General features: G+C 35.5%; 1 protein-coding gene across 11 annotated transcripts in view; it reads left to right on the top strand.

Moving 5' to 3' along the window:
• EML5 (EMAP like 5) overlaps positions 1-17224 on the top strand; it is a 182337-nt gene that overhangs the window by 59171 nt on the left and 105942 nt on the right. For all 11 annotated transcript variants that reach the window (XM_044229512.1, XM_044229511.1, XM_044229510.1 and 8 more), the window contains 3 exons: positions 5420-5557; positions 10743-10999; positions 12113-12325. In XM_044229512.1, the coding sequence (XP_044085447.1) occupies positions 5420-5557; positions 10743-10999; positions 12113-12325 (608 nt within the window). The remainder of the gene's footprint in view (positions 1-5419; positions 5558-10742; positions 11000-12112; positions 12326-17224) is intronic.

Raw genomic sequence — 17224 nt, 5'->3', positions numbered from 1 at the left:
CTCTTTCTGATGTAAGTTGCAAATAATTTTCACCAATTTCTTTCTTTTTCTTTCTTTCTTTCATTGCTTTTTGCCACACAAAACTTTTTTGCTGTTATTTTGTTTTATGAACTTAATATTTTCTTTTATGACTTCTGAACTTTCTATCAAAAATCTTCTGCAAAGTTAGGGACGCCTGGGTGGCGCAGTTGGTTAAACGACTGACTCCGGCTCAGGGCGTGATTCTGGAGTCCCGGGATCGAGTCCCACATCAGGCTCCCAGCTCCATGGGGAGTCTGCTTCGCTCTCTGACCTTCTCCTCGCTCATGCTCTCTTTCACTGTCTCTCTCTCTCAAATAAATAAAATAAAATCTTAAAAAAAAATAAAAAAAAAATAAAAATAAAAAAAAAATCTTCTGCAAAGTTAAAAAAAGTTTTTAATATATGCTTCTGTATCCTAATGGAAATAAATAAAATAAAATCTTAAAAAAAAATAAAAAATAAATAAAAATAAAAAAAAAATCTTCTGCAAAGTTAAAAAAAGTTTTTAATATATGCTTCTGTATCCTAATGGCTTTATTATTATTTTTTTAATTTACTTCAAGAAATGAGGTGGGATAACATAACATAACATAACATAAATGATATGTTAATCAGTCATCATTATGTCATTGACTGACATAATGATATGTCAGTCAAGCTTATCATTAACATGATATGTTAATCAGTCATGACTGATTGTCATTGTTCTGTCAACAGAACAGTGTTCTGTTCTGTCATTGTGCTACTCAGTTTTATGGGGATGGGAGATGCCATAGTTCTGTGTCCACCTGGAAATTTAGTGTGGGGCCACACTTAACCCATGTGCTCTGCTAGGAACTATCTTAGATTTCGTTTTAGGAGAATGCTATTACCAGTTGCTGCATAGCTGTTGAAAAAAAGGCAACTGATCTTTTAAAAAGTAATTCATCAGACTTCTGTTTCTGCTCTTGGTGAGCAAGTAATTTGGAAGGAACTCACATTAAAAACAACTAAAAATGCTGGTTAAAATGTAAAATCTTCAAAGAACAGTCAAGATATTAATGATCTAGCCAAATTGTGAAAGAAAATGGGAATTTAGGAGCACCAGTGGGCCAATGCCACTTTGCCCTGGGGGCATTTTTCTACCTTTGAGTAAAATTGGGCTTTGTTTGTGGCTCTCTTTTAGGGCAAGGGGGCAGATGTCAAGATCCAGGGCCCATCCACCAGAGTAGGTCAGCACACTCTACTAGAACATTGGGCTCTGAAAAAAATAATACCCTGCAAATTTGTGTGGGAATAGAAATCTCATTTCAAGTTTTAGTAGCACAGGAAGAGTAGTGTAAAACTGCTTGATGAAGTTATTTAAACAGCATTAGTCCTGGGGCACCTGGGTCTGCCTTGGGCCCGGGTCATGATCCCAGGATTCTGGGATCAAGTCCTGCCTCAGGCTGCTTCTCCCTCTCCCTCTGCATGCTGCTCCCCCTGCTTGTGCGCTCTTTCTCTCTGTGTCAAATGGATAAATTAAAACAAAACAAAAACCAGCATTAGTTCTTGTCCAGATAACTACCACAGTGTAAGTTTTACATGTAAGTGCTGCTCTTGCCTAATAGTTTTAGATTGAATTCATTAAGACACAATATCAAACATGCATGAAAGCTAAGTTCCAAAGCTACTAATTGTTAGGGGCAGTTATGGTTCAGAAGAATTTCATTCTTGACTTTGAGATCAGCAAGGCACAATAAGATTTTACTACTTTTAAGCCATTAACTGCTGTGTGGTACAGCAAGTCAGGTTTTTGAACTTCTATTCCTGACAAAACTTCAGAACTAACAATGGTTATATCCCCCAAATCAGATGAAGTTATGAACCATTATTGGTTCGTAAACATTCAGTTTTGTGTTTTGTTTTGTTTTTCTTCAAAATACTTGTTGACGAATAATACAATGAATAATCATAGGCTTTTTAAACACCTTACATTTTTACAGTATTTGTAAATTTGCCTAGGCCATTTTTTTCTATCCATGCTTTTCAACACTATCTAATTCCACCCTACATTGTATTAGTTTAGTTCTTTCTCACTTAATGTCTTTGGAAACATTCTAGGCTATAGTTATTCCACACCAACTAGTCATAGAAGCTAATTCTTCATCACTTCAAACTTGGCATGGACTCCTTGAATAAACAACTGAGTAATACTGGTAATACCTGTTGACTCTTCACAATCCAAGGAAACCACTCAACATTATTTATCTTGTTTAATTAACTGTTGGTGGTTTTCCCCAAACCCTCAACTTTTTGAGAAACTGTTCTCACTTTAAAGGTTAATAATCTTAAATTTATTTTCTCTGGACACATTTTTTAGCCACTGCAATTTAAAATGATATTGTTAATCCATTACCAATAAGTAGCTTTCCTTGTTTAGCTAACATGCCACTTAGAAACTTACTTTTGTTGACATCTAATTTTTTTTAAAGATTTTATTTATTTATTTGACAGAGAGAAATCACAAGTAGATGGAGAGGCAGGCAGAGAGAGAGAGAGAAGCAGGCTCCCTGCTGAGCAGAGAGCCCGATGCGGGACTCGATCCCAGGACCCTGAGATCATGACCCGAGCCGAAGACATCTAATTTTAATTCTTAAATTCTAACTTTTCTGATCATTGCTTTCCTGTAAGAGATATTGCAAGGGGTGCTTAGTCTAGTAATGTTCATCTATATCTGTATTTTTTAGGGCAACTATATTGTCATTGCATAAGAAATACAGTGCTTTACTCTGTCATTCAGTAACTATCATTTATACTCCACTATGCCTTAAAAATGCAAAATTTGAAGTTTACTTTTCTCTTTTTCTTTTCGTTTTGACACAATATGTGTATGTGGTTAACACACTAGAACTTGAAATTCTATCAATTGTGCCCCTGCAATTTGTAGTGTGTGAAAGAAGCAGTGCAAAGTGATATGATTGTTGCATACTGTTTGCCTTAGCTTTTCAACAACTGTACTTTGCCTCTGTGGTATGAAAGCAGCCATAGATAATGTGTAAACAAAAAAATGTGGCTGTGTTTCCATGAAACCTGATTTAAGGACACTGAAATTTGAATTTCCTATAAGTCTCTCATGTCTCAAAATGTTGTTATTTTTTTTCAACCATTTAAAAATGTAAAAACCGTTCTTAGCTTTCCAAACTGTACAAAAACAAGCAGTGGTTCCAGTTTGGCCACAGGCTATGGTTTGCTGACCCCTGCAGTAGAGCATTAAAGTCTTTGGTAAATATATTTATTGTTGAAATATAGAAAGTTTTCCTTTGGAATCAGGAAAAGGACAGTGATATCCACTTTCCCCATTGTATTTGTCACCATTTTATTTAACTATGGAAGTCTTTGTCAGTACAGTAAGGCTAAATATATATTTATAATACATTTATATATAGATACTTGGAAAGGAAGAACCAATTCATTTGCTGATGTAAATGTATATGTAGAAAATCAAAAGAAATTTTTTAAAAGATAATTTGACAAATTTCCTACCTATAAACACAATATACAAAATCATTTTTCCCAGGAAAAATCAACAAATAGAATTTTTTAAAAAAGATACTGCTGTAGCAATGTCCACAATAGCCAAACTATGAAAAGAACCTAAGTGTCCATCAACAGATGAATGGATTAAGATGTGTGTATACACACACACACACACACACACACAGAGGAATACTATGCAGCCATCAAAATGAAATCTTGCCATATGCAACTACATGAATGGAATTAGAGGGTATTATGCTGAGCAAAATAAGTCAGAGAAAGACAATTATATGGTCTCTCTGATAGGAGGAATTTGAGAGGCAGGGCAGAGGGTTGTGGGGGGTAGTGAAGGAAAAAATGTAACAAGATGGGATTGGGAAGGAGACAAACCATAAGAGATTCTTAATCTCACAAAACAAACTGAGGGTTGCTGGGGGGTGGGGAGTAGGGATAGGGTGGCTGGGTGATGGACATTGGGGAGGGTATGTACTATGATGAGTGCTGTGAATTGTGTAAGCCTGATGATTCACAGACCTGTACCCCTGGGGCAAATAATACATTATATGTTCATAAAAATTTTTTTTTAAAAAGAGACTGCTATAAAAACATTTGAAGATCTAGGTTTTGTTTTTGTTTTTTAGATTTTATTTATCAGAGAGAGAGAGAGGGAGAAAAGCGAGCACAGGCAGACAGAATGGCAGGCAGAGTCAGAGGGATAGGCAGGCTCCCTGCTGAGCAAGGTGCCCGATGTGGGACTCTATCCCAGGACGTTGGGATATGACCTGAGCCGAAGGCAGCTGCTTAACCAACTGAGCCACCCAGGCGTCCCTGAAAATCTAGTTTTGCCAATTTTTTCTTAACCTCTTGGAGTAGATTTTTATATTATCTGTATTTAAATTTCCTCCTAAGTACTATTTCAGCTGAATTCCACAAGTTTTTTTTTTTTAAGATATTATTTATTTGACAGACAGAGATCACAAGTAGGCAGAGAAGCAGGCACAGAGGAGGAAGCAGGCTCCCTGCTGAGCAGAGAGCCTGATGCGGGGCTTGATCCCAGGACCCTGGGATCATGACCTGAGCCGAAGGCAGAGGCTTTAACCCACTGAGCCACCTAGGTGCTCCTGAATTCTACAAGTTTTGGTATGATATTTTTTGTTATGACTTCAAAATATTAACTTTCATAAATTTTTTTTTGTCCTTTGGGTTATTTAAAAGTATAATTCTTAATTTTCAATTGGCATTTTCTACTTTCTGTTACAGATTTCTAACATTAGAGTGTGGAACAAACTGAATTTGCATAGTGTTACTTTTAAATTAAAAGACTCTCTATATAAATATATAGTATATACCATATACCACTATATACATACACACACACACATACTACATATAGTGTGTGTGTGTGTGTATGTATATCCCCTTTGATCAGGGTAGAAATCATCCACCTAAAATAAATGATTGGAAAAAAATGATGTCATTACACCGTTTTAAAAATAAAAGATTCTAGGGGCAACTGGGTGGCTCAATCAGGTGTCTGACTCTTAGTTTTGGCTCAGGTCATGGTCTCATGGGTCGTGGGATCAAGCCCCATCTTGGGCTTCCCACTCAGCTGGGCGTCTGCTTGGAATTCTACCCCTGTCTTTCTCTCCCCACTCACACTCTTTTTCTCTGTCTCGAATAAATAAATCTTAAAAAAATAGATTTTATAAACTCTTATCTTTCAAAGTATGAATAGTATTCCTTTTCTCATAGATTAGAATTCCTGGCCAGAAAGTATAGAGTTGAAATATGTTTATATTACTTTCTTAGATGATTATTTTAACAAAAATCTTTTCATAGAGTTCATCATTTTTAAGCATACATTAGTTAATTATTCTTTTATTTTAATTAAATATTACAGGATATGGAGCCTAGTAGATCATGCACTAATAGCAAGGTGTAATATGGAAGAACCAATTCGTTGTGCAGCTGTAAATGTAGATGGAATCCATCTTGCCCTTGGAATGAAGGATGGCTCATTCACTGTACTTAGAGTAAGGTATGGTATTGGGGTAGAAACAGTAAATTTCTGTTAAGTGATAATTTGCAATACTCATTGTTTTTACCTATTTCATTTTCACTCTGCTTTCATCTTAGCATATATACACACATCTATATATTTCAGATATTCGTTTTATTAAATACTAAATATATAAAAAATGACTCGAAAAATTGTTAACTCAAAAACCTTGGCTTTGGGGCTTAAGAATGTTTACTAGATTAATGGCTAAAATTTTGAGCCATGAATTTGGGTGTTGACCTCCATTCCTTGTAAGTATTGACTTTTAGTAATGATCCACTGGCATTGTTGGAAGGGGTTGGCGGTGACCTTGAGGCCGTTAAAAATGGGTGAAAGGTTTTTTGTTATTTGCAGCTTTATTCTTTGAAAAAAAAAATGCCTCTATCTTTTCTCGTTTGTTTGCATAATTAGAAGAGTTAAACAAATCTGTTAAAGCAGTTCTTATCTCATGTTGAATTATAGGTACAGTGCATTCTATTGAATTCTGTATAGCTATTAAAAACTTTGCTGTGGGGATGCCTGAGTGGCTCAGTTGGTTATGCACCCGACTCTTGATTTCCGCTCAGGTCATGATCTCAGCGTGCTGAGATCAGATGCCCTATTGGGCATAGAGCCTGCTTAAGAGTCTCTCTCTCCCTTGACTCCCCCCACCCCAACTATCACGCCCTCTCTCTTAAAAACAAAAGCAAATTTTGATGTAAATCCATGTGTGTTCACAAGCATATGTATTTATGAAATTCTTCTTCTCTAGCTTAGGGAATGGTAGGAACTTTTCAGTTGCCCAATAAATAAATAAATTAAAAAACATGCTCAAGTATATCCTGTCTTAAGTGCTTACCTCAAACCTAAATCCCCTCTAATTATATCACATTTCTACTCTTTCACAGTGAAATTCCCCAAAAACTATGTAATTTACTGTTTTCTTCCAGTTATTGACTTAATACCCACATTGCAGTATAGCTTTTGCCTTCATCTTTATGTTGAAAAATTCTTGCTAATTGTACCCTGTCACTAAAGCCAGGCAGCATTTTTCACTTTTCATCTAGCTTGATTCTCAGTACTATTTAACCCCCTTAACCACTTGCTCCTTCTCAGAGCATTCTCTTCCCAGGCTTTGGATATTTGTTCTCTTTTGCTTTTCAGCCTACTTCTCCTGGTTCCATTTTCTTTATAGGCTAATTTATCTTCTGCCTACCAGTAAGTATCAGAGGACCTCAAAGCTCAGACCTGGGGGCGCCTGGGTGGCTCAGCGGGTTAAAGCCTCTGCCTTCGGCTCAGGTCATGATCCCAGAATCCTGGGATCGAGCCCCGCATCAGGCTCTCTGCTCAGAGGGAGCCTGCTTCCCCCTCTCTCTCTGCCTGCTTCTCTGCCTACTTGTGATCTCTGTCAAATAAATAAATAAAATCTTTAAAAAAAAAACAAAAAACAAAAAACTCAGACCTGAGCTGTCTGTTCCATTTTCTCCCTAGGTAATCTCATCCTGCTTCCAGCTTCAGTTACCACTCATAGCCTGATGGTCCCAGATACATAGTTCTGGCCCTGATCTCTCCACTGAACTCCAGTTGTATATATCCGGTTGTTTAACATCACTTGGATGTCTCAAAGGCATCTGCAATTCAGCATTTCCAAAACTGAACTTATGATCCTCCCTCCTGGGCTGATTTCTGTCTGTGGGCCACATTCTTTTGTGTGGCACAATTGTCCAGGTTCTTGTACCAACCAGAAACTTAGGAATTATGGTTGTTCCCTCTCTCTCTAACCCACCATGTCCAATCCATTACATTCTATTGATTTTACCTGCCTGATTTTCAAAACACTTTAATTAATGTTTGTAATATTAGAATTATAATATCTTTAACATAGACTATATATTGTATAGTGTAATAGTATAGATTATAATATACTCTATTTTTTTAAAGGTTTTTTTTTCTTTAAAGATTTTATTTATTTACTTGACAGAGCGAGATCACAGTAGGCAGAGAGGCAGGCAGAGAGAGAGAGAGGGAAGCAGGCTCCCCGCTGAGCAGAGAGCCCGATGCGGGACTCGATCCCAGGATCTTGAGATCATGACCTGAGCCGAAGGCAGCGGCCTAACCCACTGACCCATCCAGGCGCCCAATATACTCTATATTTTAAATCATTTCCCTTTTTCTGAAGTCTGAATACCCACCATCTGTAATAGCCTTCTAATTAGTCTTTTTTTTTTTTAGATTTTATTTATTTATTTGACAGAGAGAGATCACAAGTAGGCAGAGAGACAGGCAGAGAGAGAGAGAGAGGGAAGCAGGCTCCCCGCTGAGCAGAGAGCCTGATGCGGGGCTCTATCCCAGGACCCTGGGACCATGACCTGAGCAGAAGGCAGAGACTTTAACCCACTGAGCCACCCAGGCGTCCGGAGCCTTCTAATTAGTCTTAATCCTACTGTTACGCTACTTCAGTCTATTACTGTCAAACCATACAAGTGACCTAATTGATTCATCCTACCCTAACATAAACTCACAGATTAAGGCCAAAAATCTTAAGATTTGTGAGGCCTTTTCTGATTTTCCCTCAGCTGCTCTCATCAGACTCGTCTCACACTCTAGCCTCTTTGCTTGTTATCAGTACAGCTACACTTCATTGACAACAGGTAGAGCTTCAGGACTTTGTGTTGCTGCCAGCTCTTTCACGTACATCTCTGCTGGAAAGTGGTCCCTTCACCTCCCAGTTCGTGGCCTCTCCTAAGCTAAATCTCATTAAGTCCTTAGAATGAAGTTTAAATTCTACTTCTTTTGGTCTGTCTCCCCTAACTCTCCCAGCTAGGAACTGTCTTCCTGTTCTGTGCTGTAATCAACACTGTGCTTTCACTTCTGTGATGTGTTACAAATTGTTAATATATGAATATTCCCAGGCTTTGGCCTGCCTCCCTCTCTTTGCTAAAGAAACCATAGAATTCATATAGCAGTTTTCCAGAAGACTTGAGAATTTTAAAAAATTAATACACTTTCATCAAATTGTCTTCTTTCCTATAAGCTTTTCAAACTTCCTCATGAGAGAAGGTAGTCACAACTTGTAATGTTGACATAGTAGCATAATACATACTACAAAAGAGCCCATCAGAATTGTGGAATATGTTCACATGCGTGTGCATACCTGTGTATGTATGTTGGTGAACAAGGACTTAAACCACACTTACTTCTCTCATTACTTGGGAGCAATTAAGTGTCTAGCAAAAAGGCTATATATAAAAAAATAGTTCTGAAGAATTTTTAGGGAACATGTAGGTTAATGTTTGTGAACAAGATTAGAATGATAAAATCTTCAGTAAAGAAGGCATAAAAAGTAAAAGCTATCAAATAGTGCCTTAAGTGTTTTCTTAAAAATCTTGTTCTTTGTAGATATGGATGGATAGGTAGATGGATAAATATGGAGAAAGGGAAATCAGTTGTGTGGACTTTATTAAAATGTGAAGGGAGGGGTCACTGGGAAAGGTAGAAATAGCTACACAAGTCTGTGCTTAGGTGGAGAACATTGTGAGTTGCAGGGCTTGAGGCAACAGTGGTATTGACCAGGAAAACTTTTTTTGAAAAAGGTTTTTCTTCATTTGTCTTGTTTTTATCCCCTTCTATATAGTTAAGAGGCTGATTTTCATCTCTTACTTTAACACCAGTGTAAAACCCAAATTCCTTGGCAACATGTCACATCTGTCACACATTGTCTATAGTTTCTCTCTTCAACCCCGTCAAGTCACTACTTTTCCCACTTAGTCTTATATCCACATTGTGATATCTACCATTCTCCAAATGTGCCTTATACATGCACATCTCCATGCTCTGTCTTCTTCCTGGAAAACCTTTCAAAAAGTTTTATTCTTAGCCAAACCATCAGGTTTTATGTTAAAAATATAAATGTCATTCTTCCTTGATCCCCTCTTGCTTTTAGTCTGGTCTAAATCCTTTTTCAGTATTATAGAATTTCCCACATACCTTTTGAGCACTCATAACATTTTACCAATTTTAAAGTACAATACTACTTTCTATCCATCTCACAGAAGATGAGCTCATCTTTGTATCCCATGTAACTAGAACACAGTTGTTAGTAGGTGTTACTAGAAAAAAAATTGAGTTTGATTGCTTTAAATTGTCCACTTAGAAACCTTAAAAATTGAGATATATCCATTTAAACTTCTAAAAAATTACCTACATCGAACATTTCAGGTGGTAATGCTGAAAAGTGGAAAAAATTCTTGGCACTAAGTGGAAATGGGAATTCTTACTTCCTCCTGCCCCTTCTCCTTCACTTCCTCCCTCTTCTCCTCCTCCCCACCAACTCCCGACAACTTTAGTAATTCAGTGTATTAAGTTTTTATCCATTTGTAAGACTTTTATGAATACCCGCATTATTTTGGAAATGCAGTTATAAGACATCAGTGAAAAAAGTGTTTAACTTTACTGGTTGACATAATCTCTGATTGGGAAGAATTTGTATTAAAAAAGGTCAAAGGTTGAAATAAAAATAGTGTGGCTATATAAAGATAAACATTCAAATGTGTTACTTAAATAATACAAATCAGTTCCTTTTTTCTTTAAGATTTTCATTTATTTATTTGACAGAGATCACAAGTAGGCAGAGAGGCAGGCAGAGAGAGAGGGAGGGAAGCAGGCTCCCTGCCAAGCAGAGAGCCTGATGCGGGGCTTGATCCCAGGACCCTAGGATCATGACCTGAGCCGAAGGCTTTAACCCACTGAGCCACCCAGGCGCCCCAATTCCTTTTCTCTTTATCTCTTGAATATAATTTTGTACATTTGTCCCATTACAAAAATTTATTTGAAGATCTTAGTGTTGATAATTAAGCATATTTCATAAACTCAGTTAAAGGAGCTTTATCATAAAAATCTATTGACTATATTTCCTTTATTGTATGACTCTGGAAATTTAGAATTAATTTTTAAACTACATTAAAGTAATTACCCGAAATTCAGCATTTTCCCTTACTTTCAGCATATGTTGTCCTCATATATTTCTGTTTGAAAAAGTAATTTTTCCTGAATTAATATTTGTCTCATGTATATTTACTTTGTGATTTGTAAATACTTGTAGCCTCCCAGCCATTTTAGGCACATGTGAAACTGAACTAATTCTGTAATGACTTGATTTTATGTTATCATTATTTTTTCTTTACAGAGATATGACCGAAGTTGTACATATTAAAGATAGGAAGGAGGCAATTCACGAGTTAAAATACTCACCAGATGGAACTTACCTTGCTGTTGGGTGTAATGACAGCTCAGTTGATATCTATGGTGTTGCGCAACGTTATAAAAAATTGGGGGAATGTGTTGGATCACTTAGTTTCATCACTCATCTGGACTGGTCCTCAGACAGTAGATATTTACAGACAAATGATGGAAATGGGAAAAGACTTTTTTATAGAATGCCAGGTAAAAGTTTCTAATAAATTGTATATAATTTGTAGATTTTTTTATTGCCTATTAATTTTAGAATTTGAGTAGAAGCAGAGTATAAAATACATTTGATTATAGGAAATTAAAGAAGATCTGAGCTAGTATTTCAGGCATTGTGATCTTTTCTATAAGGCTGCCGTATTATATTGAAATTCTTTATATTTTAGTCCTTGGTAATTAAATCTTTGCTTGGAGGATCTAAGACAGGTCTACTTTATGTCGAATTCCATGCTATGTGAGTAGTATTCGGTAAAGCCCTAGTGTATATTAGAAGTCAAAATGCCATTTTTATGGGTGGAACTAATTAAATATAATGGCTAAAAATGTCTGATACAAATTGGGGTTTTTCGTGGTTACCTCAAATAAATTTTGCAAATATCCATAATATAGCCAACAAACTAAATTTGGAAAGCAGTTTCCATCAAAGATTTTTTTTAAAGAATAAAAGCAACCATCAAAATATTGTCTCTCAGTACTTCATTTAGTATGATCCTTATGAATTAGTCACTGTTTTACAACATACTTAATAACACTAGGTACATAATTAAATTAATATATCTCCCCAACAATTTTTCATTAGTAATCTGTAATGAAAAGTGACTGAATCATAAATTCCTGTTCTTGAATGTATTACTCCTTGCTCATCCTTCCTTCTTTCTCCTTTTCAGTTTTCTTTTTTTCTCAACTCTAGATCTTCTTAGGTTTCTTATTTAATAGCTGATTTGCCACTTTTATATAGATTTTACTTGTTCTAACTTACCTTATTGTGACTAATCTAGCATGAATTTGATAGGGGTGTTTATTCTCCAGATGAGTAAACCTGCTGTGCTATATCACAATCCAGTCAGTGTGTGTCTCCGTATAATTTTGGTAGTAGCTTTTTTTTTTAATTCCTTGCATTTAACTTTCTTCTTTCCTTACCATATTCACCTACCTATTCCTAATACTCTCCTTTAACTATAGTAGAAAGATACTTAAATTTTTGAGTTTATCATGTTATCAGTATAATTTATCAGATATTTATAATTTATCAGTTTATTTGAGAAAAAATTAAATAACTTCTTAATTAAGACTCTGATTTCTTTTTAGGAGGAAAAGAAGTGACAAACAAAGAAGAAATAAAAGGTGTTCATTGGGCTTCATGGACATGTGTTTCAGGCCTTGAAGTAAATGGAATTTGGCCCAAGTATTCAGATATCAATGACATAAATTCAGTAGATGGAAATTATATTGGCCAAGTTTTGGTTACAGCTGATGATTATGGAATTATAAAATTATTCCGATATCCTTGTTTGAGAAAAGGTATCTTTTCTTTCAAAATACAAGTTCAGGTCACAGTTTGGAACCTGATGGTTTGTTGGTTGGTTTTCATATACAGGTGTGTTTTTTGCTTAGATCCTTAACATTATTGTTTTGAAATTTGTGTATTTTGTATAACAGAGTAAGAAAAATAAGGGGTCTTACTGGTTATTTTCTGCACATTTTATGTATCACCTTTTTTTCTTGTATCTCTTCTTTAATGATGATATTAATCATTCTGTTCATAGACTTAAGAATAATTAAATGAAATGCTGTATTATTTATTTATCCCATGCCTTGTTCCATAAAGTATTTCAGTCCACTTATAACAGGTCCACAGGTACTAAAATAATTACATGAATAGAAAATTAGTATCAGGAAATTAGTTTTCTAAAAACTAAAAATTAAAAGCAGGGCACAAAGTTATGTTTATCATAGCTACTTTTTTAAACTACTTTTCAAATTTTTTTTTTAGTTTGTTGAGGGTAGTTGACACACATTTTTATTATTTATTTATTTTTTTTTTGGTAAACTTTTCCTACCAATGGGGCTTGAACTCACGACCCAGAGATCAAGAGTTGCATGCTCAACTGAGCAGGCCAGGCATGCCCCCATCATAGCCTTTTTCTTTTTCTTTTTTTTTTTTTTAAGCATATATATTTTTTTTCCTATTCAGGGAAAGCAATTTTTCCCTGAGATTCAGTTTTCAAAGAATTCTCTTCTACAGTATGGAGCTTTAGATTAGGAGCAGTGAGAGTATTCCTAGAACATTAACGTCTGTAGCAAGTGTAGTAATGATTTTTCACTTTTGGATGAATGTTAAAAACGCATTTCAGTAAAAGGTGATTATGGGAATATCTGGAATAGTTGTATTTATTTTTTTTTAAGATTTTATTTATTTATTTGACAGAGATCACAAGTAGGCAGAGAGACAGGCACTGGGGGGAGGGAGCATGCTCCCCACCAAGCAGAGAGCCCAATGTGGGGCTCTGTCCCAGGATCCTGGAATCATGACCTGAACTAAAAGCAGAGGCTTTAACCCACTGAGCCACCCAGGCACCCCTGGAATAGTTGTATTTAAGTAGGTAGTTCATTGATGTTAAACTTAAGGGCCCAATTTTCCCAGAAGTTTATGCTAACATTTCTGTTGTGCCTTTATAATAAAATGGTAAATTTCAGATACGGCCAGCTAATGCCATGTGGTTGATTCCTGCTTGCAGGGTGTCAGCTTCCTAGGTATATGTGAGATTACATCCATAAGTAATGTTAAGTGTGTTAATAAAGGCTAGTTAAATCTCTAATAATTAAAATACCCTCTTTATGGATCCCATCCCATAGCCAGGACATGAGAGTCATTAGGCACAACAGATTTTATTATGACTCAGAATGAGACTTGCTTAGTTAAGAAGGTGTGTGAGATTCAGTAAGGTTAATCATGATGATCTTAATCTTAGACATTGCTTCTATTCAGTGTTTCATATACTGGCTCTGTGCAGAAACAAAAATAATTTTCCAAGCATTCTTAATCAAATGAGTGGGATTTTATTGATAGTTTTTATGTTCTGTAGTTTATTGACAGTATTTTTGTTGCATAGTAATTTCATTTTTAAAATGTATAATAATCTGAATTGGAATATTTTACTGAAGTCTCAGAAAAATAAGTCTTGTTCAGTCACTGCTTCAAGAATATAATTTGTTTTCCTTATTTTTCTTTTTGTTAGATAATTATAAGAAATTTATTTATGGTAAGGGTTTTTATTTCTAGGCACTTGTGAGTTAGCTTGAGACTATGTGTAAGTAACTGGGAGAACAGAAAATAGGATAGAACTACTGCATCTTTAAAGAATTAGTAGAAATATTTTAAGATTCCATGTTTATTGAATTCACATACTTGCATAAAGTTAGCAGTATTTCTAGAAAAATTACCTTTTACATTAGTTATGATGTATATTCTTTCACACATTAAGTTGTATTATTGATCTAACTGAAGTTTGGGAAAAGAGTGTGTTTACTGTAGTAATTCTTGTTAGATACTTACTTAAGTAATATCCATTGCATTCTAAGAAGTGCAGCACTTACAAAATGTGGAAGTTAAATAATAGAGGTAGCTTATATTGTAGAATCATTGTTACTCAGACACAAAATGTATGAGATTACCTGAATGAGAATGATCCTCTTCCATATTTAGCCCCTTTGAATCCTAGCCCAAAGCATTACTTCTCCTTTTCCCCCCATTATTATCCTTTCTTTTTTTTTTTTTTTTTAAGATTTTTATTTTTTTATTTGACAGTCAGAGATCACAAGCAGGCAGAGAGGCAGGCAGAGAGAGAAGGAAGGGAAGCAGGCTCTCTGCTAAGCAGAGAGCCTGATGCGGGGCTCGATCCCAGGACCCTGGGATCATGACCTGAGCCGAAGGCAGAGGCTTTAACCCACTGAGCCACCCAGGTGCCCCTATCCTCTTTCTTTCTAAGTTATTTTGCTTTCAACAGTAATTTCTGTTAAATAATCAGACTCTTCCCAGGCAGCAGCACATAGACTTTGGTGGAGGATGGAGAGGTGAAGGCAGGGTTGTTGTAAGCTAATATCTCCATCACTCATACTAGCTGTCAACACTTTCTCTCCACTTGTTGACAAATGAAAATTTATATTTAATAAAAATCTTTCTTTAGGGGCGCCTGGGTGGCTCAGTGGGTTAAGCCTCTGCCTTCGGCTCAGGTCATGATCTCAGGGTCCTGGGATCGAGTCCCGCATCGGGCTCTCTGCTCAGCAGGGAGCCTGCTTCCCTCTCTCTCTCTCTGCTTGCCTCTCCATCTACTTGTGATTTCTTTCTGTCAAATAAATAAATAAAATCTTTAAAAAGAAAAAAAAATCTTTCTTTAGATTTGATAAGAAAATTCACTGAAAAAACAAACATCAAATAAAAAACATATTTGTATTGGAGATTTACTCAGGATTTGTTTTCTAAGATTCATCCATATTGTTGCACGTAGTTCTAGTGTATTCTTCCTGATGTGTTGTGAATATATGGTATAACTCATGCATTTATTCTCCTGTGATGGACATTTGGGTCATTTCCAGATTTTTGCTATTAGATGCAAATTTCTCAAAGATGTATACTTAGAAGTGAACTGCTGGGTCATAGAGAATTTGTGAGAAAATGTTGAATTATTTCCCAAAGTAGTTATACCCTTTTAAAAACCCTGTTGATCCACATCCTTTTCAGTACTTGGCACTGCCACACTTTTTAATTTGTCTACATCTAATTAGCATGAGTGATGTCTCATTTGTCTAACTAATGAGATTGATCATCTTTCCCATTTATTTTTTTGGTTTTCTGCATTTCCTGTTCTGTCAAAAATGCCTATTTTTCTGTAGAGTTGTTTTATTTGTTGAAGATTTTTCATATACTCTAGATATAAATTATTTGTAATTTTTATAGTTTATAAATGCCTTTCTCCAGTTTATGGATAATTATAATAATTACTATAATGACTTACTATAATTACTGTCTTTTCTTGACCAGTTGTTCATTTCAGTGTAGTCAAATCTATCATTTATCTCTTTTTTAATGAATAGTTCAGTTTTGTGTATTAAAATTTTACTATATTAGGGTCAGAAAGATAGTCTCATAAGTTTTATAAAGAAGTATTAAGGTCAGAGTGGCTGGCTAGCTGAATCCCAGGAGCATGTGACTCGATCTTGGGTTACAAGTTCGAGCCCCACATTAGGTATAGAGATTACTTAAAAATAAAAAAATCAGGGCACCTGGGTGGCTCATTGGGTTAAGCCTCTGTCTTCAGCTCAGGTCATGATCCCAGGGTCCTGGGATCAAGCCCAGCATCAGGCTCTCTGCTCAGCAGGGAGCCTGCTTCCCCCTCTCTTCTCTGCCTGCTCTCTGCCCATTTATGATATCTCTCTCTCTCTCTCTCTCTCTCTGTCAAATAAATAAATAAATAAATCTACACTTGATCTTAGCCAAAAGACCAAGAAGTGATAAAATTTTTTTTAAAATCTTAAAAAAAAATAGGATTAAGGTCATTAAAACATAGTTACAAATGGGAAAAAAATCTGTCATATTGCTACAAGCTTTTGAAGAGATTTAGCTCATATTAATTATGTGTTAAAATATACTTTAAAACAAATTAGAAAATGAGATCATCAAAGCAAGTATTTCAGTATATTGCTTTACCTTCACCAAAAATTATCATTTCCTCCTTTAAGAGTTTCTATGACCATTCTAATTTGCTGTGACAAATCTTCTCTCTTAAATACTAGTTCTAATTAATGACACACTCTTTAGGTCTTAACTATTCTTTCATCATTTCCTGTCATAGGCCAGAGTTTTCATAGTTAAGGGACTTTGAGAGCTTTTAACCCAATTTATATTAGAATGGAAATGGGGTCCAAGAGAGGTGAAATGATGTGCTCAACTCCTGTGCTATTAAGCCATCAAGCTGACACTTAAGCTCTAGTCTTTTTATTTCAACTCTGATATTCTTTACACATCATACTTTTGTCTCCTTTTATAATTAAAAGGGTTGGAGTCATGTTCATGCCCTCTCATTTCCTTCACTACTCTTCTTCCCTGCTCTACAATCTAGTATTCCAACTCAACTGTAGCATAGTAAGGAGAAATGTAATCTTTGTTTTTCTTTTTCTTTCTTTCTCTTCAGGTATTTAATGAATGTTTCCTATATACCAGGCACTAGAGATACAGAGTAAAAAGATGCCAACCTGTCCTAAGGAGCTTATAGTTTATTACAAGAAATAATAAGTAAATAGACTGTTACATTTCAGTGTCATAAATATACTCACATTCTGGAAACATGTAGGACAATACATGTGGTCTTGATGTGTCAGAGTCACTTGATGAAAGATGTGACATTTAGGTTCACTTTTAAT

The sequence above is a fragment of the Neovison vison genome, chromosome 13, assembly GCF_020171115.1.
Source record: "Neovison vison isolate M4711 chromosome 13, ASM_NN_V1, whole genome shotgun sequence".
Lineage (NCBI taxonomy): Eukaryota > Metazoa > Chordata > Mammalia > Carnivora > Mustelidae > Neogale > Neogale vison.
The sequence above is the reverse complement of the archived record's forward strand: the minus strand, read 5'-3'. Positions and strand labels throughout refer to the sequence as shown.